General features: G+C 39.6%; 1 protein-coding gene across 1 annotated transcript in view; it reads left to right on the top strand.

Moving 5' to 3' along the window:
* LRRC72 (leucine rich repeat containing 72) overlaps positions 1-27,448 on the top strand; it is a 108,283-nt gene that overhangs the window by 56,350 nt on the left and 24,485 nt on the right. The window contains exon 2 of the mRNA XM_023750763.1: positions 26,103-26,176. Within this exon, the coding sequence (XP_023606531.1) occupies positions 26,103-26,176 (74 nt within the window). The remainder of the gene's footprint in view (positions 1-26,102; positions 26,177-27,448) is intronic.

Consider the following 27,448-nt stretch of genomic DNA (forward strand, 5'->3'; position numbering starts at 1 on the left):
CCTCTGTCTTCTACTCTCTCTAAAAATCAGTGAAAAAATATCCTTGGGTGAGGCTAAAAAAAATCCACAAACTAATATTGATAGATTCTTACTTTATGCCTAGCACATATTTTTTAAATAATGAGAAAAATACTATTATCTTTAGTATACAGATGAGAAAATCTAGGGTTAAAAATTAAATAAATTGGCTGAGTTTCACCAGCTAATATGCCCAAGGACCAGGAGCCAAACCCAAATAGTCTATTCCAACCCTTTGTGAAGCCACATTTATATTACTGTTTGTCCTTTTTAATACTGTTGATCCCTATGGCAAGAATTTGAATGAGTTCTAAATAGACATTGTGCCACCTAAACAAATAGCCATTGTTAGAATCCAAGACAGTAAATGTTTGAAACAAGTCTTGTTGCTGAAAACATTATTCTTAGGGAAGATCCAATAAACTGGCTTTTCTGAGAATCCATGTCTGTGGTGATCAAGAATGTTCAATAGCTTTTCTGTCTATGCGATTTGTTGTCTCTGGATTTTATTTCCCCTGGTTTTATAAGATTTACCAGCATATGATTTCACTGATTAGGAAAGGCCAACAAAGTGAGAAATTTAGGAGGCTTTGAATATAAATATTCACCTTCTTTCCAGAGGTGTTAAAATTGCTTTCTCAGCAAGTTGTTTTCATGCTGCTTGTGTTATTGTTGTTCTTATGGGAGTTCACAGACATCCTGGCAGAATACAAAATTTGCCAAATACGACTGATTCTTGGAAGGTTCTGCACAAATGAATGAGGGACTAAAAAGATTAAGATTGTTGGAATCTGTTGGGAGCTTGGACAATACCTATCGGTCTGAAATTTTATCATTCTGCCAGGAGTCCCTGAGAAAATTAAATCACTTTATCTTAGGACACATGTCATTTCAGTTTTTAGATGCTTCCAATATTTGCTGATACAAGTTAACAGAGATGTGGTGCTTTAAAAAAAAAGGTTGCAATTTACTGTAAAAAAAAAAAGTAACATGAAATGTGGGCTGAACTGTGCAAGTTAAAACACTACAAACCACAAAGGTGAGGATCATAGGACAAATATTTCTTTACCAACTATGGGTGGGATGGTGTCTTTATGATTTATTCTGAAATAACAAAACAATCTGAAACAATGAAGTGTTTCTCTGTGCCTCATGAATATATATGAATTCAGTTCATGACAGAACAAGTCATTGGCTGTCTCTGCCAAACAGCCAAAAGGGGATGATTGATTGCTTTATGCAGAACCTCTCACAGTCTAAAGGTACTTGAAATCTGTGGTTGACGAAATGCAAAACACTGCCAAAAATGAATGTAACTCCTAAATAGCATCACAGTATTTATACTGATGGCCCGAGTGCTTGAGAACTAATAATCCCAAATGTCCAAATCCACTGCAGATATCCTTACTCACACTATTACTTCTTTTATTACTTCTTTCAACAAAACTCTTATTGCCTTTAAATCACATATTCTAGAAAACAGATTTGATTGGCTTTGGTTAGTCACACTGTACATACTGGTGGGTCATTATTTCATGACAAAAAAATCTTTTTAACCATAAATTAACTGGTGGCCCGGTGCACGGATTCGTGCACATTGAAAGGAAACTAATTAGAAGAAATATTTTAATATTGCTATTCGCCCTTTATCTATAATAGAAGTGTCAACCAATGTCACGATCGACAATGACAGATTGAAACATATGCGTGCAATTGGCACCAGTGAGAGCTTTATATGTATCACACATGCACGAGTCAACATTTATTTTTAAACTAAAGGCCTGATGCACGAAATTCGTGCAAGAGTAGGCCTTCCTCCCCCCAGCTGCCAGCACCAGCTTCCCTCTGGCACCCAGGCTTCCCTCGAAGCCCTGTCTTTGTCCAAAAGGTCGTCCAGAAGGATGTCCAGTATAATTAGCATATTATGCTTTTATTATTATAGATTGTCCGTGCATGTCGTATGTACCGGTGCAGACAGGTGTGGACATTAGATGATAGCAGCTGGGCTCCTTGCAGTGGTGGAGACCCAGCTTCTTGGCCAGTTGCTACACAGTAGCTCTCACAGAGATGGGTGCAAAACATGTCTGCTATACATGGACTCATTAACTGACTGACCATCCTGCTTAGAGATGACTTAAATATATGCAAGGTGCATATTCATGAAATTGAAGTAACTGTGATGTCTGACTTGTAGAGATATTGGGAACGGAAATTTTGTGGCATTTTTTTTTTCAAATCCCAGCTACTTGGATACCTGCTTATTTCATCAACTCCTTAAGAGTTGTCTTGCAGTGAGCAGGCAAAATATAATAGTAGTAGCTACTTCTTAGGGTTCTTGTGAAGATTATATAAGCACAACTTGGGTGGAGTTCTTAATGTAGTACTCTTACATAGTAAAAGTTCAATTAATATCAGCTATTGTCGAATGATCATTGAAAGCTAATATGGCATGGAAAAAATATGGCATGCATCCATGTAAAATCACCCTGCTTTCTACATTACTCCTCGCTCCACATTCCTGAGGAAAAAAACACAACATCTCCCTTCCTGTTGCCAAAGAAACAGAGGATATGGGAGGTGACGGATATGTCAACTAACATTACTGTGGCAATTATTTCACAATGTACACCTGTATATCAAATCATCATGTTGTACACTTTAATATTATACCATGTTATATGTTAACTATATCCCAATAAAGCTGGGAAAATTTTTAAGAAGAAACAGAGGAATGGGTCACCAGGATCTATCATTCTACTCGTTCTAAGTGACAGAAGCCAGCGGTTATGGAGGCATGACTCTAAACCCACCTATTCAATTTGTCATGTCATCATTGCTGCCAAACAAATCACCTCTAAAACATAGTGTCTTAAAACAATAAGAAGTATTTATTACAGCTCAAGCTTCTGTTGGTCAAAAACTTGTGTGCAGTTCTCACTTAGAATCTCTCATTTAGTTGTAGTCTGATACTGGCTGGTCTTGAGGCATCTGAAGGCTTGATTGGGTCTGGAGGATCTATTTCCCAGGTGGCTCACTCATTAGACTAGCAAGTAGGTGCTGGCTGTTGGTTGCAGGCCTCTACTCTGCACAGGATTGTTTGAGTGTCCTCACAGCATGGCACTGACTTCTTCTGGAGCAAGGGATGTAAGAGACAAAGATGAAAGCTGCAATGTTGTACATGAACATGACCTAACATTGGAAGTCACACATAATCACTTCCACACTGATGCTCACACAGGGCTAACATACAAGGGTATGACTACCAGGAGACAAGAATCATGAGGGGCCTTCTTGGAGGTAATGCATACATTAAAACCTCCTGCAGAATATATTTGTCCAAAAGAAATTATATTATAACTAGAGGCCCGGTGCATGAAATTCGTGCATGGGGGGTGTCCCCCAAACCAGCCTGCACCCTCTCCAATCTGGGACCCCTTGGGAGACCCCTATGGGATCGGTCCTAAACCGGCAGTCGGACATCCCTCTCACAATCCGGGATTGCTGGCTCTCAACTGCTCGCCTACCTGCCTGCCTGATTGTCCCTAAACACTCCCCTGCCAGCCTGATCAATGCCTAACTGCTCCCCTGCTGGCCATCTTGAACCCACATGGGAGCAGCCATCTTGTGTGAGTATGTGGCGGTCAATTTGCATATTACTTCTTTATTATATAGGATGAGAGTGCTTTTGTACTAGAGAATGCAGACAAGAAGCATCTTTCATCACAATTAACCTAAGCCTTGGTTTTTCATTTGTAGCCATAGGCAAATGCAACCTGACTATCATGCCCTACCTTTTTAGAAAGGGCTTAAAGCAGCAGTTCTCAACCTGTGGGTCGCGACCCCTTTGGCGGTCGAACGACCCTTTCACAGGGGTCGCCTAAGACCATCCTGCATATCAGATATTTCCATTACGATTCATAACAGTAGCAACATTACAGTTATGAAGTAGCAACGAAAATAATTTTATGGTTGGGTCACAACATGAGGAACTGTATTTAAAGGGCCAGAAGGTTGAGAACCACTGGCTTAAAGCAAGGATGTAATTGGGCAGCTCTCAAGCAGAATTCACCCCTAAATCATATCTGGCTTAACCTACTCAGTTCATAGAATGAATATATAATTAAATGCCTGTAGAGTAACAATGGTTCTCCACTTTGCCCAAGGTACATGCCCTGACCGGAATCGAACCTGGGACCCTTGAGTCCACAGGCCGACGCTCTATCCACTGAGCCAAACCGGTTAGGGCCACTCTTTACAATCTGAAATCCTACAAGTTATATAGGGTTGGACAAAAGTAGGTTTACAGTTGTTCATATGGAAAATAACACAGTAATTAATAAATTATAATATAAGAATGAACTCTTGCGTTTTGCTTACTCACAACTGTAAACCTACTTTTGCCTCAATCTGCATATTATTGGTTTGACCCCGAAAAGCCCATTCAATCCCTACCTTAAAGGCATGGAAATTATAAGTGTGGAGAAAAGAGGGCCAAGGGGGAATGAGGGACAGAGAGTTCCTGAAGCAAGCTCACTCAGCTGTCCTCCTTCCCTGTACAGGATATTATAAGAACAAATAAAAGTCTTGGCAGTATTATCAAAGATTTAACGTAGTCAAGAGAGCAGTGTTCTTGAGAAGGAAGTCTGTTAAATACTAAAGTAAGGGAATGGAAACTCCTTCTCAGGAGGTCTGCAGAAATAGGAAAGATTCTAATCTGTCTGGAAGAATTTAGGTGTGGTTTTTCTTGGGGGTAACTGGGTTGGTTTATATAACTCACAAAGTTTCTTCTATGATTTTTTTGACCCCCTTCTATGACTTTTTAGAAAGTTATTTCCTCTCCCTCCACCCTCCCCACACACAAAGGCCCCTTAGGTGCTGAGTACTCTTGACTCTATCACGAAGCTCAGCAAGTCCCTCTTCTGGGAAATGGGAGACCACCCAGGGGAGCAGTGATAGGCTGCTGCCTAAAATCTACATATTTGGCTGCCTGTAAACTGTCAGTTGTTTCATTCTTCCACTTATAGATTTATTTTCAAAGTCTAGTCATTAGTATTATCAATTTTCAAAAGTTTCTTTTTTATTTTCTATCATTTTTCCAAAATGTATCTACGTGCAAAAACATTCAGATTTCTAGTATATTCAATAATATGTGCATTTAAGGTCAACTCTCTTAAGTAAAGAAAAAAATAGTCTGTAATATAGGCTTTAGCCAAACCTCGTCATGTTCAATGTGTGTGTTCTTATGTGAGGAAATCCAATGCTTCCAACATATTCTTTGAATGTTATGTTTTCTTTTCTAAACAAACAATGTGATGATCAATTTCAACCTTATGCCCAGGCTTCTATACAAGTGTGTTTCCCATTAAAGTTCATCATAACTTTTTCAACTGTGTTTCTCAAACAAATCAAGATTCTTTTATCCCTACATAACTAAATAATCTTGATTAAATTTGAGAAAAATGTCACATATCAGAGGTCAACAGAAACTGTAGCTGTCTGAGTGCCACTGTTGAAAATGTTATTGCATTAATGGAACGATATAATACACATCACCTTTTAGACTCCAAATATAGAAACTCCTTAACTCCTTTTTTCCTGTGTGATGCTGTAACTTTTAATGTGTTCACTCAGTGAGTCTTTTCTTTCAGCTTTATTGTGCTATAATTTACAAATAAAATTCTAAGATATTTAAAGTATACATTGCGATCATTTGATATAACTATATGTTTTAAAGGATTCTCCCCACCAGGTTAATTAACATATACATTACCTCACATATTTACCTTTTTTTCCCTCATGGTGAGAATATTTAAGTTCTACTCTCAGCAAATTTCAATGATATAATAGTGTTACAAACTAAAGTCATCATGTTATGCATTAGATTCTCAGATCTTATTTATCTTTTAGCTAAAAGTTTGTACCCTTTTATCAACCTCTTCCTATTTCCTTAAGTGAACCACCTCCACCACCACCTCATGGTAACTATTTTTCTATCCTCTGTTTCTATGAGCCTAGCTATTTTTTTTATAGATTCCACATATAAGTGATACCATGCAGTATTTGTCTTTCTCTGACTGGCTTATTTTACTTAGCATAATCCCTCATGATCCATCTATGGTGTCACAAATAGAATTTCCTTTTTTCTCATGGTTGAATAATATTTCATTGTCTCTGTGTGTAGTATGTATGTGTGGATATATGTGTGTGTATACATATATATCTCACATCTTTACCAGTATTTGTTCTCTCTTGCTTTTTTATGATAGCCATTCCAACAGCTATAAGGAGCTCATTGTGATTTGTAATATTGAGCATCTTTTCATGTTATCCTGTGTCTCTCTTCTTTGGAAAAGTGTCTGTTCAGTTTCTCTGCCCACTTTTTAATTGGATTATTTGGGGTATTTATTTTTTGCTCTTGAGTTATGTGAGTTCCTTATATATTTTGGATATTGACCCCATATTTATACATGATTTGCAAATATTTCCTACTATGTCATAGGTTGCCTTTTTATTTTGTTCATGGTTTCCATTGCTGTGCAGAAGTTTTTTCAGTATAACAGAGTCCCACTCATTTATTTCAGCGAGTCTTTAAAATCTAGGTTATTTTATTAATTGTAACAAAGTTCAAACTTAGCAAACTACAGGCTCAGTGGTTGACTATCGACATGTGAACCAGGAGATCACGGTTAGATTCCCTGTCAGGGCACATACCCAGGTTGCTGGCTCAGTCCCAGTAGGGGGAGTGCAGGAGGCAGCCAATCAGTGAATCTCTCTCATCATTGATGTCTCTCTCTCTCCCTCTCCCTTCTCTGAAATCAATACAAATATATTTTTAAAAATGGAGAAATAGATAAAACAAGATTAGCAAGATATTATCTCTCTCTCTCTCTCTCTCTCTCTATATATATATATATATATATATTTGAATTTTTTATATATATATTTGAATTTTTTATTAAAAAAAATCAAAGAAAGGAGAGAAAAGAATATGTCTTTGGAAATGGTGACAATAAAGGAAGGCACACAGGAAGAAAAGAGTGAGCAACAGTTCATTAGCTTTAAAATATGTGATACTTAAAAAATTAAGTCAGTATATAGGAATATGTTAAAAATTATGTTGAAGTCATATTGGGGGTGCCATTTAATAATACATTAAGGATTTAATAATCTATTTTACAATCAATGTAAATCTTGTAAGAAATTTTACACTGAACAATAGCATAATTAGCCTTGTTTTGAGAAAAAGTAGTTATCTTTAAATAATTTTGCAGTTAACCAATATGAAGTCATTTGAGCATAACTTTTAAAAAGAGCAAAATTTTAGTTGTTAACCTTAAAAATATACAATGCTCTTATAAAAAGGAAGGGGTGTTTTTAAACTATTTCCCACCTCCAGAGATGCTGAGATATTCTGTAGTCCCTGCCCCCCATCCTCCAGCATTAAGTTGAGAGTCTCCATTTCATAGGGGGGTGGGAGGGAGAAGAAAATATCACACAGAGGGCAGAGAAGCAAGAGGTCCCAGGGCATCAAAGGGTAAGAAACAGAATAAACATGGGAGCCACTGCCCAAAACCTTGCCACCCCCCCCCCCACACACACACACACACAAGATATGGAAACACAGCATCAAGGGAATTGTGCCCAGACAGATTTCTGGCAAAGTCTGCCTTCAGCTGGAACAGATAGAACAAGGAGATGGTCTATTGGATCCGAAGCAAGAGGATCAAGGAGAGGAAACAATGAAACTCTCAGTTGGGATTTATAAACTTTGATTCAGGGAGCGTTCAGCCACTCTGTTAGTCTCCTTAGGCAAGTAGAAGCTTTCCCTAAACAGAGCTCAAGTGACTCATTTCTTGGGAACCCTAAACAAAGCTTCACTGGGTAAGTCACTGTGAAGAGTCCTGGAGAGATTTGGCAGTAGCTGCTGGCTTCGCAGGGGGTCTGGTGAAGGCAACAGAGAAATGAGGTCACACAGTTTAGGAAAAGCCTCCTGACAGAGGTAAGAATTCAAGATCAGAGAACAGACACAAATGGTAAGAAAGGGTGGTGTTGATGAGATGGCATAAATGAGCAGGGACAAGGGCCAGAACTGCCCAGTGCTGATCTGGTGTAGAAGTGGCCATGGCTGTGGCAGGCAGGGGATCTGAAGAAAGCAAGGAAAAAATGAGCAAAAAGAGAATGTGGGGGTAAAAATCGGATGCTATTTTCTTTATCTGTAACTGAAGATACTGCTGATGGGTTGGGGGAATAGTTATATAGAATTTTTTAATTTATGAAAACCACACTTACTAGTTGTATGTACCATAGCAACAGTGTGCATGTATAATCACAGCTTTCTATTCAGACAACTCTGTTTTTTATGTGAATGGGGGGGAAAATCTCGTAGCTCTTTTAAAAAATTTTTGTACAGAGCTATTTGCATATCAACTTGCTTCTTTATATAGACTGCTCTAAAAGTTGCGTCTGAGCACGGTTTTAACTCTTGATGGAACAGACTGTTGCTGGGTGTCAGTCTCAGTGGCTGAAAGAAGGCATGGGTAGCAGCGCCCAGGTTGGTAAAGAAGGCGTCCAGGGTAGGGTGGGCCCAGCACATTGCCAGAGCATTCCAAGGGGGTTGGGGTGGGAGGACAACTGGGTGCAGTGTCAGATTTGTGGAAGGTGTGGGGCATGTCCTGGTGGAAGAAGAGCAGCCCAGGGGGTGGTGAAGGAGCGTTAGCAGGGGCAAGATGGCACCCACATGGGAGTACAGACAGACAGGTGTGGACTGGCAGCCTCCTAGCTGAGTGAGAAAGCATCCACCTGACAGGGCAACCTGGTGTAGCCCTTCAGACTGGATCTTGATTATCTGCCAATCATAGAAATACCACTCCCTCGCCGGGAAATGGGCATGTGACTTTGTTTGGGCCTAGGATACATGAAGAGAAGCACTCAGGGAAAGGTCTCCAGAACGGCTTCCTCTCTAGTAGGAAGGTGACAATGGAAAACAGGCCCTCTTCTTCCTCTCAACAGTGACGTGTCAGAACGTGAAACCTGGAACTGCTGCCACTGCCTTGTGAGGAGGGAAGGCAGCCTGAAAAGATAGCCAACTTAGAGGAGCGTGGGCTTCAAAGGCAGCAGAGAGCTGGAGCTCTGGCCCTGACCACATGGGGCCTAGAACTGCTCTCTTTTTGGATGTATTAATGGAGGCAAGACATTTCCTTACTGTTCAAACAAGTAGATCTTAGTGTCCTGATATTATAATGAAAGACACCCTAATTGATAAAAATAATTTTACTCCAAAGTTAGCACCTATCATTGCCAATCAGTCAGTCTGCTGGTGGTTCTGTGCCTGATGAATCAGAGGGACTTATATTCTGGGTTATTGGAAGCAACAACTGGCATCATTTATAGATAAACAATATATGATGCAGGGCTTAGAAGCTGCCCTGGGAAGAAACAGACTTTATGATTTCCCAGTGGGTCTCTCTCATGCAAAACTCCAGTCAATAGCCTCAGGGTCATTCCACCAGTTAACTTAAGTTTCTTCAATGTTCTTAATTAATATAAAATATGAACTTGTTATGTTACCATAGCTATACAGTTTAGGTGTGATCCATATCTAAGTAACAAAATGAAGTTAATAAAAAATAGTTTATGCAAATCAGAATAGTATATGGGGGGAAAATGAGGTGAGAGGAAAAATAGCTGTAAGGTAAGAAGTTAGGCTATGGAAGCCATAATTTCTTAGTAAAGAAACTGTCAAGTTTACCATTCTAAGGCTGTTCTTGGTAAATTTTCTTGTCAAGGGACTTCCGAAAGGCAATTCCTGAATTTTTAGAGAAACCGGAACCAAAAAAATACCAAGAGAACATCTCAAAGAACAGAATCATTTTGATAGTAGAAATCATTTTCAGCATGGGCCACACCAAGATAAACAACTATGGGATTGTACATGTAATACCTTGAGTCATTAATTTGTAAAGGGCAATGATCGGAAATAGGGATTTTCTTCACCAAAAGACATCCTAGTTACTAAAGCTATGATACAAAACATATCAAAAGTCAACAAAAGAAAATTGAAAAGGAATGTATGTAATTACACCAAAGACAGGATGCATGACATTTTTCATCACCTAATATTACAATAGGTGGATGGATTAACTAACTATACAAACCGACTTAGAAAATATTGAAAAGATTATTTAAAGTAATGTCATATAAAGAGCTTAGTTGACTTCCTTTTGTCAAATGATACTCACACTTTAGTGAAAGTATTTTAAAAGTTTATGAGCAAAAGTAGGAATGCAGTAAAAATAGTTTTAGACCACCTACATTTATCACACATTAAGTTACACAACACATTCCTTTTAGTAAATGCTCTTTTTTTAATTATTGATTTCAGAGAGGAAGGGGAGTGATAGAGAGATAGAAACATCAACGATGAGAGAGAATCATCAATTGGCTGCCTCCTGCATGCCCCGCACTGGGGATCCAGCCTGCAACCGGGGCATGTGCCCTTGACCGGAATTGAACCTGGGACCCTTCAGCCTGCAGGCCGATGCTCTATCCACCAAGCCAAACCAGCTAGGGCAGTAAATGTGCTTTTTAAACATTCATTCCAGTTACAGATAGAAAATGCAAACAGGGTTATGGTGTTTAAATTAACTTTTAAATTAATTTTTCAAGTTCTTGGCAGCTGTCCAATAACTTTAATGTACATATTTAGAGAGGAAAAGAGATAGAAAACAATTCTACCAGAAATAATTTCAAATGTTTCTATTAGTTCTTAGTTTGGGAATTGCGGGTCAGGCAGGGAGGTCAATAGACACAAGCCCTAGGTAAGTGTTACAGTAAAAACTAGAGCCATTGTGGGCAAGATGTAGGCCAAAGAAATGATATGTGTACTTAAAAATGCCATGGTATTTTGAGGTACACCCTCAAGGAAATATTCCCACATTCACTGACTTGGTCAGACTTGATTTAAAGTAGAGGGATCTAATGCAGATCAGCTTATAACAAAAGGGAAGTACGTTGACTTGCATAGTCAAACTGCAGTGAAGGCAAGGGGAGGGGGTAGCTAGAACCAAGACTCAAACACCATTAGAACTGGTCTCTTGCTTTGTATGTTAGTTTTATCTTCTACTGTTAGATCCACTGTCTATATAGATAGAAACATGGCTGATGGCAGCTTCTAAGCTCACACACTAATAGCTTATTGATAAGATAATGAAAAGGTTCTAGGGAAAGATTCTGATTGGCCTGGCTTGTGTGATTGACCAATAGTGTGGCTAGGGTTGTGAGGTCTACTTAGGTTTAGATACCCACCTTTAGACCAAAAACTATGGCCAGGAAGGTGGGTCATGCAGACCCTATTCTCAATCACTGGCTCTTTAACCAAAGCTCTCATTGTATGGATAAGGTAGAAAAGAATACAGAAATAATAATACCTGTAGGATAAATTATAATTAGCATTAACTAGAGAAGGGATAAAAACAATCTGTAGAAAATCATCAGGTTATAAAGACAACCTATAAAATGGGAGAAAATATTTGCAAACCATGTATCTGACAACCAGCTGGTATTCAGAATAGATAAAGAGCTCTTACAACTCAACCAAAAGATACAAAATAATTTTTAAATGGGCAAAGGTCTTAAATATGTATTTCTCCAAAGAACATATACAAATAGCCAACAAACACATGAAAAAGATACTCAATCATTAGCCATTAAGTAAATGAAAACTGAAATCATAACGTGTGGGCAAGGAGTAGGGAATTTCAAACCTTTATACATTACTAGCAGAAGTAAAATGGTGTGACCACTGTAGTAAACAGTTTGGTGGCTCTTCAAAAAGTTAAACATAGAATAACCATATGACCCAGTAATTCAACCCTTAGGCACATACCTAAAAGTATTGAAAGCATTGTTCAAACCAAGATTTGTAAATAAATGAATGTAGCAGCACTATTCTCAATAGCCAAAAGGTAGAAACAACCCAAGTGTTCATCAATGGATAATTGGATAAACAAAATGTTCATACAATGGAATATTATTCAGCCTTAAAAGGGACAAATTACTGATACATGCTAAAACTTATATGAATCTCAAAAATATTCTAAGTGAAAGAACCTAGACATAAAATGTCACATATTGTATGGTTCCATTTATATAAAATACTCATAACAGGTAAATCCATAGACATACGAAGCAGATTAGTAATTGCCAGGGTTGGGGGAAGGGAGGAATGAGGAACAGTTGCTTAATGGGTAAGGGGACTTCTTTGGGGTGATAAAAGTGTTTTGGAACTACATAGAGGTAATGGTTGCACAACATCGACAATGCACTAACTGCCACTGAATTGTGCAATCAAAAGCGGTTCATTTCTATGTTATGTGAATTTCACCTCAATAAAAAAAAATGTTTTTAAATCATCAGCATATAATCTTTAAGCCCCTCTCATTTTCTAGACAGAAACACTGTAGGTCTTCAAAAAGAATTTTAGTGCTTTTAAGTATAAATACTACTTTACAGGTAATATTCTACTTTCATAATACTTGATTTTCCTCATAGGGGTGATTCTTAGGAAGGTGATGTCTTCCTTATCCCACTACAGAATACGCCTTTTGTATCTGGAATTTTTTTTTCAAATTGTAAGACAAAGCTTATTTAGAAAGTTACAGAGGTGGTAGAAATGAGCCAGCGGGGCTGTGGAGGCTCAGGAAACAAGTTACAGAAGCTAAAGAAGGGCCCTTGGAGCTTAGGAGAGGGAAAGGCCTTTCAGGGAAGAAAAGGGGAAGAGAAAAGCACTCCCCCAAGAGGGAGAGCCTCACATTTTTTCCTTGTTCATGATATTGGACTATCACTAGTTTTCTATACCTGATCTATACTCTCTCATCCTGAAAGGAATATGTAAGTCACATAATTATATGCTTACTAAATAAACAGGCTATTATTTTAAATTCAAATAAAAACAAGCCAATATCATTGGCTTCACTGAATAATACTAAAGTGACTGTTAGTGGTGGAAACTCTAATCCAGTGGTTCTCAACCTTGGCTGCACATTAGAATCACCTTTGGAATCTTTTTAAAATCCTGATTTCTGGGCCTCATCCTCTGGAAATTCTGTTTCTTTGTTATGGGGTGAGGCCACAACATTAATAACAAAGAAATGGAATTTCCGGAGGATGAGGCCCAGAAATCGGCATTTTAAAAAGATTCCCAGGTGATTCTAATGTGCAGCCAAGGTTGAGAACCACTGCTCTAATCAAACTAGTGGAAGCAAAAAGGGGAATCTGAATGAAATCTGTAGGAAAGGCAGACCTCAGTGGTGATTGGAGCCTCCCTCTGTCTTTAGCTCCTAATTCTGTGACTCTGTGTGCTGGCTTTACTCTCAGCCCAGCTCCTTTACAAGGCTGGGAACATGCCTGGCAGCACTCAGGTTATATCACAGTTTGTTCTAATCACCCCTCTTCACCTCTTTGGTTAGGGAGGGATTCCCACCATAGGCTTGTGGGGATGACCAAATGCACGGCACCTGACTCTGGGGAGATGAGATTGGTAGCAGTGTATCCGTCACGTCACCTGTAGTCACAGCCCAGGCAAGGAGTTCGCTGTGTACCTACCATGCAGGACCACACAGGAGTTGCATTCTCAAGCAAAGTGAACAACCAGCGGCTTTGGAGGGAACAGCCAGCAGCTGTGGGAGGCAGGCTTTGTGGTAATAAGAGGGTGGGGTGCCGTGGTTCCCACACAAGGATGTGATTGGGTTGCTTAAATAATTCTGTTGGCTGGCAGGGAACTTAAACCTGCTACTCAGGGATAAGCATCAATTACATCTGGTCTGTTTGATAAGGAGGGGTGCTCGTCTGGGGGACTCTGTGGGAGCAGTAGGAAGGGAGCTTGCAGTTAAGTTGTGTGAGGCCCTCCCCGTTTCAGATATTAAGGCAGCACATAGCAAGAATTTAAGGCTTCAAACCACACAGCTTCACCACAAGGAGTAGACTCCTCCTTTCCCCTTAGTTCAGATTTGAAACATCCAGGGGGGCTTATTCCCCTTACTCTGGCATGGATCGTATGCCTACCTTTAATGCCAGGAGTTTAGAGAGTGATTATCAGTGATTATCAGTGTCACTGAGCCATAGGATTGAGAATAAAGTAGTGTTCCCAAAGAATCACATCTGTTCTCATAAGATGACTGTGATCAAAGGGCACCATAATTTCTACCTACAATGTGTCCCTTTCCTTTGCTTTTCTCCTCCTTTCTCTCTTACCTGTTTCTCTACATTTCTCTTCTCTTCTCTTCTCTTCTCTTCTCTTCTCTTCTCTTCTCTTCTCTTCTCTTCTCTTCTCTCTTTTCTTCTCTTCAACCTCTGTCTCCTCTCCTCTTCTCTCCACCCTTCTTTTCTTTTTCTTCCCCTGTCTCTTTCTCCTTCTACTTTTCTTCTATTCTCTCTCACTCTCCCTTATCCTCCACCCGGTTTTAAACAGTTCATGCCTGCAAACGCCACCCACAGCCATCACTTATTCGAGCAGTAGGGATCTAGTGGTCATCAGCTTGATTTCTGCTTCTTACCTGCATTATTACCCAGATCATCAGGTAAAGGGTAAAAAATTGGGCAGAGCCCAAATTAGCCATTAGTCTATCTTTTCTCCCCAAGTTTATGGAAAATTTCCAAGATTATTAGAAAGTGTACTCTAATTGTGAAAACAAAGTTTCTTTCTTTGTTATAATCTAAAATAGATTTATAAAACAAAAATTGTTTTTTAAAACTTTAGAGTTATTAAACTTGCAATGCAAAACCTCTCAATGCCTTTGTACTTTTCCTGAGAACGATTTCTTCTGAATTACTTTTCAACATGTAGTACCTCTAATTGAAATGATTACTGAACCTTTCTCTCCTATTCACTTCTTGTGAAAAGGTGGTAATGAAAACATCATTAATAAAAACCTACTAGCTGAATAAAGGCCATAAAGGGCACACAGTTAACATGGTCAATAAGATAGTTTGGAATTATGTGCTCAGGTAATTGAAACAGTTCAAGTTCTGAGAAAATAATAGTAACATCCTTAACGAACCATTTGAATGACAGCCAATATCAAGCAGAACCAAATACAATTAAAATAGGCTTAAAGCAATGGGTACCTGTACTATTTGCTTCCTAGCTCTCTTTTCTTGCAGGATGTCTTGTTCATATCCCTCAGACCCTGGCCAGTGTGTGGTTTGTAGTAGGGATTCAGTGAATTTCAGTGCCCGCCTGACTGAATGAATGAATAAATGAAGGAGCAGTCATCTAAAATAGCTTCCTCATGCATGGAGAAGAGCACTTTAAATGGCCTGATGGCCCAAGACGGCCACACATTGAACCCAGGCTTCCTGGAGCATGTTTGGGAGTCTCTCCCTCCCTGCCACTGTACTGTGCAGATAAGAGGAAAAAGGACTCTGTCCCCAAGAATCTTGGATGCCCCCTCCAACGGTGATTGTCTGCAAAACTAATCAAGGCCCAAAAGAAAAATTACTTCCAAGCTTAGTCATCATTCTAAAGTTTACCTAAAAAATCATAAGAATGGGAGAAGAAAATCTCAGCAGTTTCAGATCCTTGAGTTAGAGAGAGTCTCAGAGGAACCCATATAATGATAGAGGTGAGGCCAAACCACAAGATAACACCTCAAATTTCACAAAATAATAGTGCTTCATACTGTCCCATTTTAAAAAAATATATAGCACATTTGAAAAGTTTTCATAAGCAGATGAGAAAAATATAAATTGACTTGGTAATAGTATTCATTCTGGCAAGTGATTTTTTTAAATTAATTCTCAACTTAGATTAAGTTGTAGCTTAGTAAAAATCTCTATTAAATTATCCTCTAACTAAAATATTATCTATTATGATAAAAGAGTTTAGTTTATTTTTACATTTAAACTTGTGGTTGCATGTAGATAACATTCCAAGAATAAATTTGTCTTTCCAGATTTAAATATTAATCTGAAAATTTCCAGGATGGGAATTCTGTCAAATTTTTACTATGTATGATGAAAAGGACAGGGATTCTTTTGAGAAGAATGGAATTTGACCACAGAGGACCACTGTTTTGGTTTTCTGTATATTTTTAATTTAAATATATATATGTGTGTGTACACACACACACACACACACACATCTCATATCTATTATATAATACATAATAATATACATATATGTATAATTAGATATCTATTGCTGCATGGCAAATTACCTCAAAATCTAGCAGCTTAAGACAAAAAACTTTATTTTTGTCCATTTCTGGAATCTGGGTTTGGCTCAGCTGAGTGCCTCTGGCTCAGAGTCTCCCAGAGGCTGCAATCCAGGCCAGGCCTACTGTCTTCTCAAGGCTCCACTTGGGAGGATCTGCTTCCAAACTGACTCACCTGGCTATTGTCAAGCTCCAGGTCCTCTCTGGCTGTTGGCCAGACATATCAACACCTTGGATATGGGCCTCCCACAACATGGTAACTGGTTTAGCTCAGAGTGGACCAGAGAACAAGAAAAAAGGTGTCCAAGACAGAAGCCACAGTCTTTTCTGTAACCTACTCTCAGTAGGGATATCCCATCTTTTCTGCCATATTCTACTCATTAGAAATGAGTTCACATGCAAGGGGAGGGGATTAGTTACACAAGTATGAGAAAACCAGGAGGTAGGGATCACTGGGTTCTTGTAGAGTTAGCCTATTGTGTGTGTACCTGTGTGTATATGCATGTGAATTTACACACACATACATGCACACACACATATATACACACACACACACACACACACACACACACCTAAATAAACCCACACATTTGTAGAGAGAAATAATTTATGCTTCAAATACCTGGTTGTTATATCCAACGTGTGATAAAATGAAGCATTCCTGCTAGCATAACAAGACTTTCTGCCCTAACCGGTTTGGCTCAGTGGATAGAGCGTCGGCCTGCGGACTCAAGGGTCCCAGGTTCGATTCCGGTCAAGGGCATGTACCTTGGTTGCAGGCACATCCCCAATAGGGAGTGTGCAGGAGGCAGCTGATCGATGGTTCTCTCTCATTGATGTGTCTAACTCTCTATCCCTCTCCCTTCCTCTCTGTGAGAAGTCAATAAAAAAATTATATATATATATATATATATATATATGTATATCTATATATATATATAGAACCTTTAAAAAAAAAGACTTTCTATAGAATCTTGCAAAGCTGTCTTCCTTTGCTCTCCTCTCCCTGGCTAATGCCTGTTGCCCTTCACACTATTAAAATAAACTTCATTTCTCTATCTCCAAAGTACCCTTTCATGGATCTCTCAGGTTCAGGACCAAGACGCTATCACCCAATGCTCTAAGTCTTGCCATTTTTTGAGTTATTGGCATGGTGGTGCATTCGGAGGTAATAGGGGAAGCATTGGTCTCTCCACATCCCCATGGCACACGTCATTATCAGGGTTCTGAAGGAATACTGTCCACATGTAGTATTTCTTAAACTCTCTCAGGAAAGCAGCCATTTCCACTTCCTCCTTACGTACCTTGTTTTCTCTCAAAATGCACACACCATCCTCCAAACTCCTACCTGTATTGGAACAGGAAGTGCTTCGGGTTTGGAAACATTCCTTTACTGTCTGGAATAGCTAGAAATCTCAAGACAGAACCCCAGCTTAACCAAATAATATAATTTTGAATTCCAAACCTGTGTGTCCTTTACTGTGATTTTACATTTTCTCCCAAGTACAGTGAGCCCCCATGTCTAAGCTCTATCTATCACCCCAAACAGCCACTCTTTGACTACCCCTTGGGCCGAGGGGAGCACATGCCCAGAAGTGCTCCCCTAGTTATAGGGTGTGAAAAAGGTGAGGAGGGCAAGAACTCCAGGTGAGTCCATCTGCTTGGTTCATGGGATGGTGGTCGTGGTGGGGGGTGAGTCCAGAGGACAACCTTAACAGGACTCTCTAAATCATGGAGCCCAGGAAAGAAGGTCCATTACCTGAAATTAGAGATGGTACTGGGTGGACAAGTCATATAAATCATAAAAATTATTTTTATTGTAAGATTTCTTGCATGATGTCATTGAAATTACTAACCTTTCTCTCACTTTGCTTAGTTTAGACTTGACGAGTTATTGATAGAAGTTTATCCTAAGCTGTCAGTAAGCCTGCCTGACCTTATCTTTATGATAAGGGAGAGAGACATTATCTTTATTATGCTGCACAATAAAAACAAAACACAAAAAGCATCTGCCCTTCCAAGACACTGTCTCTACCTTCCAAGCATGTTCCCTACACAAATATCCTAAAATATAGTCCTGAAAAAGGCAGTCACTGCCTCTTCTCCTAAAATGTGCAGTAACATGAAAGACTCATAGAGAATTCCATGAATTCCCAACATTCTATTGTCATTTTCATTTTGTGTAAACAGACAAAAAACGATAGCTGTAATTAAAATGCTACTTTATTTAAACTTAGAACAATGAAAATTGTGGTGCTGTGGTCATCAAATAACATAAAAAGATATACCTTTCTTTGCATGTAAGAAGATTTTATTGTGGCTGAGATATTGCTCATTCTATGCTCCTTCTACATGGTAGAAAATGGCTGATAATTATTATTTTATCTAATAAATATTTTTTACTCACTTAGAAAAATAACATCCAGAGTGATGACTGGAATTGTTAACAAAATTAGAGAGTTTTAAAAATTATGTAGTTTTAATGATAGCTATCATATGCACATTTTTTTACTCACACATTTTTCACTGGGAAATTATTCTTAAAAGCAATTGCATGTCAACATTTCAGCAAGAATCTTCTACTCTGTGAACAATACATACCACCTTTCTAGGAAAGTACAATTAAATAATAGATTTTTTTTTAGCTACACTTCCAACTTCTCAATTTTACTACTGAAGAAACTGAGGACCAGAGACATTAAGTGACTCAAAGGTGGCCAACAACTAGTTAATGTCATAGCTGAGACTAAACCCCACATGCCCTGACTTGGAGCACAAGCTCTTTCTTCTTTTCCAAATCCACATCCATGATATGCTAGAGCTTTCAAACTGGGGTATGCATACCCCTGCAGGCAGTGGCGGCGTGCCAGAGCGGCAAAGCCACAGGATAAACACAGGGTGTCTTGCTTCAGTGTAAATATTGCTCAAAGATTGGAGGGGAGTTAGGGGGGAACCACTTTATTTTTATATTAAAACAAGATTGATTGTAAAGGAGAATGTACCTTTTACGTGAATTTTTTAAATTTCAGGCTGGATTCCTCAGGCCATAATCCCACCCCATGGAGGTAAACGTTCTCTCTGCTCACTCTGCCTGGGATGCTTCTTTTGTGAAAATTGTGTACCATCACTGTGAGGATGTCTAGGCAGGATCTTTCATCCAAAAAGTACCTTTCCTAACCTCCGTTTTTCACATCCCATAATTAAATTTGCATTATTTTAGTCCTCATGATCAGTTAAATTGTAATTCTGGGGGGAGATGGGGCACATTAAGACCTTATAAGAAATGAGTTATTTTCTTAAAAACAGAGCTGGATTTGTTTATTTACTTGTTTGTTGTTTTCTCTTCTTAATCAGTGTAAATTTTAAAGATTTAAACAAAAAGTCAAGGCTAAACATTTTAATGTGATTTTAGTAGAAATCAGCTGGTTAGTAGTTTACTTCTGTAAAGGCTCTCAAAGTATTTTTGCATATGATTCTAAAACTCACATTTGAGTATGAATGAAATTGATCAAGTATTATACATGTCCATGTTTCCATGTGGCTTATTTATGAATGATATCTGAAATTCTGTAACACATATTAACAGCAAAAATGGGAGACAAAAGACCAGTAAACTATCTTACACATTTTTCTTAGTGGACCATTCCTCTCATTTGATTTTTATTTATGAGATAAAACCATTTAAATAGTAGTTCTCAGATTATTACTCTCTCCACAGTGACTTGGAGGACTTTTACCCTCCCAGCCCCACCGGGCTGAAATATTTTGGGAAGTACTAAAATAGCATGTGCTTGATTTCTCCAGTGACATATTTTTGATGCTCTATTCTAACACCAGAATTTTTATATGCAAGTAGCCTGATTCATTTAAAAAAACTGTATTTAATTCTTAGGTTTCAAGTTCAAATTGGGAACCAAGAAACCAACTGGTTCCATTGAATCAACATTTATGGAATGCAGTGTGTCAATTCCTGACACAAGATAGCGATGGCACAGACACAATCCCGCCTCCTAAGTTTCCCAAGCGAGAGGGGAACCAAGTTCATATAAATAAGATCGTAAGACAGTTTGAGCTAGAGGTACCAATAGAACTTGGGGAGACATCAAGTCTAGCTAAATAGTGGCTTATCGAACCCATTTTCTGCCAGAGGAAGGACTCCTCAGCTACTGAACCAATATGTGCTTACTGTTGGTCAATAAAGTCAGCAAAGTGTTCTTTTTTCCTGGGCACCCCGAGCCTAGGGGTGCCTGGACACTGCCACCCCTATCTCCCTCCCAGGACTCTAGGGTGAGGCAGTGGCCTTACAAAAATGTAGGGCGGCGCACACAAAAATCAGGAAAATAAATCTTAATGCAATGTTTTTGCAAAACATCCATGATGAAAGAACTTCAAAATTTTAAGTAAAGACAGAATCAACAGAACTGATTTTTTCCCCTTTTGTCTCAAGTTCCAATAGGGTTTCACCACCCCTACCCTCCACACATGACCAGTGGTCACCAGGCACATCTAATGTTAAGAACCTAAATTTTCTGATATTCTGCTCTCAAATCAATAAAATTGGTAGTATTGGGGGGCTGCCATTGGGGTCCTCTGACCCACTCTGGCATTGCTGATCACTTGCTCTGCGGCACCCACAGAAAGCGCCGCGCGCAGGGGAAACTACCACGTGGTGGGGGCTGCAAGGACCCCACGTGCAAACGTCACAGAAGTCAGGATTTGGCTTCATATCTTCCCTGGTTTGGATTGGCTTTTAGTCGGCGAGATTGTGGTAACTGTTGGTAACAGTGGGAACAATGAGCTGCGGGCCAGACTGGGTCAGTCATAGGTGCCGCCGGCCGCTCTGGCTTCCTGATGACCTGGGATCCGAAGCATCCGCCCCGCTCCTCCCGACTCTCCACGAGCCTAGCGAGGGCTCCAGGACGTGCCCTGGAGGTCAGCCACAGGGTAAGGGGCACCCCCTTCCCCAGACCAAGAGCCCCTGGGGTCCTTGCCCGAAGGGCCCAGCCAGCCTGAGGCTGCCCCAGGGGTCTGTGGCGGAGGGGGTGGAGCATTGGGACCCCACACTTCCACTAAGGACTGGAGGCTGCCCCGATACACACTAACAGACGTACACTGACCTCTTCCTACTCACCACCTGCTGCATATATAATTATGGCAGTTTAGAAAGTAGGTAACAGAGCCGTACATGTGGGCCTTGACTCTCCAAAATTATATATATCCCCTAAAATGTTGTCCCCCCTAAAGTGCAAACTGAGGAGGGAAGGTTCTCTGAGGAATCATACAAACAGAGTTGAAGGCAGTTAAGATAATGGCTTAATGAATAAACTCCAGTGAGGAAAAATGTCAAAAATAGGCAACATGGGAGCTAGCAAAGGGTCCTAGAGTTCTGGAACTTGTCTGCAAGGGCTGGGGACTCCCAGGAGTACAAAGCCCAGAGTTCTGAAATGAGCTGAAGGCTAAGTCCTAACTATCCGGTGGTGCATGTGTGGTGCATGACGCTCTAGGAATGTATCTATTATTGCAGTACGTAAACCGTCAAAGAGAGGGTAGTTCCTTCTATAGACTGAAATACACATAGATTAAAAAGCCCACGATTTTCAAACTTTTTTCTGTTTTCTCTAGATCCTAAGGTGTCAGGCAGTGGAGGAAGCTGCTACCATCCTCCCTGTTCTAGAACTGCCCACACCCCAATTCTGTGTTGGATTGTTTTTTTCCCTGGTCTGTTAATCAGTTAATTTGAAATCTGACTTTTCCCCCTCATCAGGTTACTGACATTGCTTCACAAATTCAATACCTTTTCTGGGTAATATCTTCTTCCATCCTATGCAACTGCAGGTTCAAATTCTACCTTCTTGAAATTCACTCTCTCAGCTCCTATTGTCTTTTTGTTTCTCCTAACTCTACAACTGTCCCTCTCTGTCCCCTTACCAAACTTGCCTCCCTCCTCCTCTTTCTAAAGGCAGATACCTCACAAGAATCTTACCTGGGCCCCACTCTCTCCTCTAGGCTGACCTGACTCGCCAGGCTGTACCTACTCTGAAATCTCTGGTGAGATCCCTCGTCCACTTGCAGCTCTCTGCTGATACCTTAGCCTGTTTGTTCCACCAGCGCCTCAGTCCCAGCATTTCCGGGCTGAATTTGTCCTCTCTGACCAGTAGTCACCTTTATCATCATCATGTTGCCACATTGCCATCATCACCTGGGACTCCCCTGGCCTTCTTCTCCACCTCCAGCTACTTGCCAGTTCCCCTCCGCTCTCTCTGCACATCCCATGCCAGAGCTGTTCACTGCTCATTCCCATTTGCCACTATCCCAGGGCAGGCTCATCTGCTCTTGCTTTGATTTTCCAGAGGCAGCTTGGCTTCCTGTCTGCACTTCTCTGCACCCGAGGCCATCATGCATGTCATGGCAAGTCATCTTCCTGGGGCCTAGCTTTTTTTTCCACATCTTTTCTCCAGTTTAAAAATTCTGTCTCCTATTTCCCTATAACCGCAGAATTGAGTCCAGTGATTTTAAAATAATTTGATAATGGATATTGTTAAAAGCATTGATGTAGTTGTGTTGGTAAAAATCAGAATCTTGTTGGACTTACACTGATTTAACCATGCAGTTAGTATATATATTTCATATACATGTGCATATATATATATGTATATGTATATCATAAAATAAAATTAATTTTAAATGGTAAATTACATAAACTATGTGATTTTAAGTTAGAGTTCTTACGCCTGTAAAGTTTTGCTTGCACGCTAAGTATACTCTTTGAGCTTAAATTTCAAAGTTAGCACAAATAATATGACCCCAAATCATCTTTCTTAATTTATTTCTCACAGTTGCCTTCCATGTGCCTTTCATTGTAGCCAAAGGCTGCACAGCCCCATGCTCTTCAAATTTTCTTCCTCACATCTTCTCTTTTGTGTAATTACTTCTCTCTGACTAAAACATCCACCCATCAATATTCTAGTTCTAATTTCTCCTCGCCCTTTCAAGCCCACCCCAACTGAAATCTCAGCATTCCCAGGCTGAATTCACCAGAGCATATTTGGTGAATTGTCAGAGCCCTTAACAACCTTCCTTTGCAGTGTTTGATGGATAAATGGACAGATAAGGTGTAGTTCATACATGCAATAGAATATTATTCAGCCTTAAAAAGGAAGGAAATCCTGACACACACTACAACATAGATGATTCTTTTTTTTAAATATATTTTATTGATTTTTTATAGAGAGGAAGGGAGAGGGATAGAGTTAGAAACATCGATGAGAGAAACATCGATTAGCTGCCTCTTGCACACCCCCTACTGGGGTTGTGCCCGCAACCAAGGTACATGCCCTTGACTGGAATCAAACCTGGGACTCTTGAGTCCGCAGGCTGAAGCTCTATCCATTGAGCCAAACCGGTTAGGGCAACATAGATGATTCTTGAAGACATTATGCTAAGTGAAATAAGCCAGTCACAAAAGGAGAAAAACTTGTGATTCCACTTACATGGGGTACTCAGCATAGTCCAATTCATAGGAATGGAAAGTAGAAGGGTGGTTGCCAGGGGATGGGGAGGGAGGAAATGCGGAGTTAGTGTTTACTGGGTGCAGAGTTTCATTTGAGAAGATGAAAACCTTCTGGAAATGGATGGTGGAGATGGTTGCACAGCAATGTGAATGTGCTGAACTGTAGGGTTAAAATAATAAGTTCTATATTATGTATGTTTTACCACAAAAAAAAAAAACTTTCTCAGGGGAAGAATGCTTGTTGTGCTTCTTTAGATGAAAGGAATATACTGCTAATGAAGTTGTGTGTTGATTGGGAATTGGAGCTGTTCCACCGGAGTCACTGAAACTTGAAACCTCTTGGCCCATCTTTGTGTTCTTTGGCACTTTGGCATTAATACCTGATTCCAGATTCATAGGAAATTTTTGGTTGGAAAGAAACATATCATGATCAAAATCTGTGTAAATAAATAATTGATTACGCTATGGTTTCTGAATTATGCTGATAGTTTCAATTTCCCTTTTCATCTCTTAATTTTCAAAACTTAATTTAAATCTTTAATCATTCTATGGCTAAACTTTTCAAAATGTGTATTAGTCTCTGATTACTAAATTAATATGTGCTTATTATAAAATATTCAAACATTATTAAAAGTATATTGTTTAGAAAGTGAAAGCTCCCCATGATCTCAGGTGATAACTGTTGTTTACAATTTGGAGTGTGTGTATTTTATGTGCATATAAATGTCATTAGTAATGAAAATATTGTTACTCTTTCACATATCCTGCCAATGGCATTGTTACTTAAAAATACATTTCTGATATTATTATATGATCAGATATCCATCTCTTTATATTTTTAAGCTACTGTGCAGTATTCTATTGTGAAGCTACATCTTAATTTAAATCATATACCAATTAATGGGACATATATCATAACTCTGATAATGTATGCTGAGGTGAGCAATGATATTCAATTGTGTGTGTGTGTGTTTGTGTACCACTGTGTTTCTGAGTGCTAGACATGGAATGACGGGATCAAGTTAAAAGCACATTTATAATTTTAATAGGTAGCTGCTAAATTTTAATTTTACCTTGGCTGGCCTTTAACATCCCAAATACTTTGGCAAAGTTGCAATTGACCATATATAAGCTGAAGGTTTAGATATTTCAGTTAAAGTACCCCGATGAAGATATGTAAGCCTTATGTATTGGGTTTTTCCAGATTCAGCTTGCTTTTTAGAGTAACAAAATACCTTGATGGAAATGCCAATACCTGATCCAATGAATTCTCTAAGCCTTAAGATTCAGCTTGCATAACAGGGTAACTAAGAAAGTTTAGGACAATAAATTAGCAGCTGTTCCCCATCCCTAGGATATCTACCTTCATCACTTCTTTAGATATGTGCTCATCCCATTAAATCTAACTCCTCTTAAAGTCCTCTACTAAATAACAAAACCATTGTCAAAACTTCATAAATCACTTACTGACATTACAACCTCACCACCCACAACAAATCCCAGCTGAAATTTGGTGATTGTTTTGACTCTGATAATTACAATGTTTGTCAGAGTCCAGAAGTGCAATGACTGTACTTTCCACTTTTGTTGTGTCTTGTTAGGTTTATTCCTTCATGGAAAATTACAGACAGGCTTTAATTTTTCCATATAATCTTAGGCCATGTGGCCTATAAATGTTATTTTATAATTTAGCAAAGGACCACAAAAGAAAAGCAAAGTACCTAACTAGTTGTTGTTGGATTTGTATTTTCAAAACAAAGCTTATGGGAATAAAAATTGCTTCTTCTTCACCAAAAATTCCCACGGTGCAAGATGTTAGTAATTCATGAAAATTAAAGACATGATTTCTTTGCAAAGAAAGGGCAATGACATTTATTCACTCGTTCGTTCATTTGTGTGACATTTATTGAGAATTTACAGGGTGCCAAGCACCTGTATGATAACGTACTTTATAGTCTACTCCCTTCACCTCCAACCTTGATATTGTCTTCTGTAAATATGGAAAACCTACCAAATATAAATTCTTTGTGTTTGAAGGAACATTTAAGAATATTTAAAGACTAAATCACTCTACCTCATAAAGAATGAAAACTTGTTTTTGGAGTATATATACACATATTTTTTCTCTTTGATTAAAAATTATTTAACACATCTGTGCCCAGGATTAAGGATAATGAAATTCAACCACAAAAAATGATTAAATAATATATAATTGTAGTGTTGGAATTTATCAATTTAGAGTGGTTGCCTCCATATTCACCTTTCCTTTGATCTCCTTGTAGACCTTATTGTTACTGACTTCAAATGTCTCCGTATTTTTGCTCAGTGGAATGTGCCTTGACAGAGTAATTATATGTTATCAGGCAGTTGAAGATCAACTAAAGATATGTGGCCACAAGAGGGATGTTGATGTCTTTGAGCTGTTCCTTTCTCAAAAGTAAGTGTACTTTAGGTAAGAAATAGAAGAGCATTGATTATAATGTTTCACAGATTCAAATGTTCTTTTCCAGTCCTACCTCACCCCCACTCACTCCCGTCCAAAGACTGGATGGGAAAGTACCACACTCTAATTACTTTACCACTTATTGGAGTCACAATCTCTATTGGAGAGGCAGAACATTGGAATGGATGAGAACAAAGATTATGGAACCAACCTAAGTTTTTAAGTTCTGCCTCTTCCATCTGGGTGATCTTTGTCAAGTTTAGCAAATAAAACTATGGAATTTACAATTATATATGAACTAGAGGCCCAGTGCATGAATTCGTGCTTGGGTGGGGTCCTGAGGTGGGGTGGGAGTGGGGTGGGGGGGAGCCCAAGACGCAATCAGCCCTTTGGGCAAGTGTGGGACACCCTTGCCTGCCGGGATCCATCTCGCTGACATTTGCTGACATTCCTGCTGGTTGTCAGGAGCCACTTGGCGGTGCTTTTATATTGTTTCTTCCTTGTGGAGCATCTAGGGAGGGGAAGCGGACGCAGTGCCCAAGGCCGACTTCCAGGAGGTCATGCCAGTGGTGCTGGTCCATCAATGCCTGGCCCATTCTCTGGAGATTGGACCTGCAGGACTACTGAGGGAGTGAGTGGCTGCCATCGGGCTGGTGGGCCGCAAGGATGGGTTGATCAGCTGAGTGGTGCTCCAGCTGTGGGAGTGCACTGACCACCAGGGGGCAGCTCCTGCATTGAGCGTCTGCCCCCTGGTGGTCAGTGCGTGTCATAGCGACCAGTCGACCAGCCATATGATCATTCGGTCACTTAGGCTTTTATATATATACTAGAGGCCCATTGCATGAAGATTCGTGCAATAGGCCTTCCTTCCCCTGGCTGCTGGCACTGGTTTCCTCCAGCACCCGGGACACAGGCCTTTGCTCCGGCTGCAGCAGCAAAGCTTGGCTTCTCTGCTCAGGCCACAACAGTGAGGATAGGCTTCTCTGCTCTGGCCGCAGAGAGGCTTGGCTTCTCCACTCCGGCTGCAGCGAAGACAAGCCTCTTCAGTCTTCAGTCATCTTCAGTCTTCTTCGGTCTTCGCTCCGCGCCTGCATATGCAAATTAACCGCCATCTTTGTTGGGTTAATTTGCATACTCATCCTGATTGGCTGGTGGGCGTAGTGGAGTGACATCAATCTGCATGTTTCTCTTTTATTAGTGTAGACAGATTTTAGAGAAACAAATGAATATATATGTTTAGGTTAAGTATGTCCCACACTGCATTTG

Source organism: Myotis lucifugus, unplaced genomic scaffold (genome assembly GCF_000147115.1).
Source record: "Myotis lucifugus unplaced genomic scaffold, Myoluc2.0 scaffold_15, whole genome shotgun sequence".
NCBI classification, from domain to species: Eukaryota; Metazoa; Chordata; class Mammalia; order Chiroptera; family Vespertilionidae; genus Myotis; species Myotis lucifugus.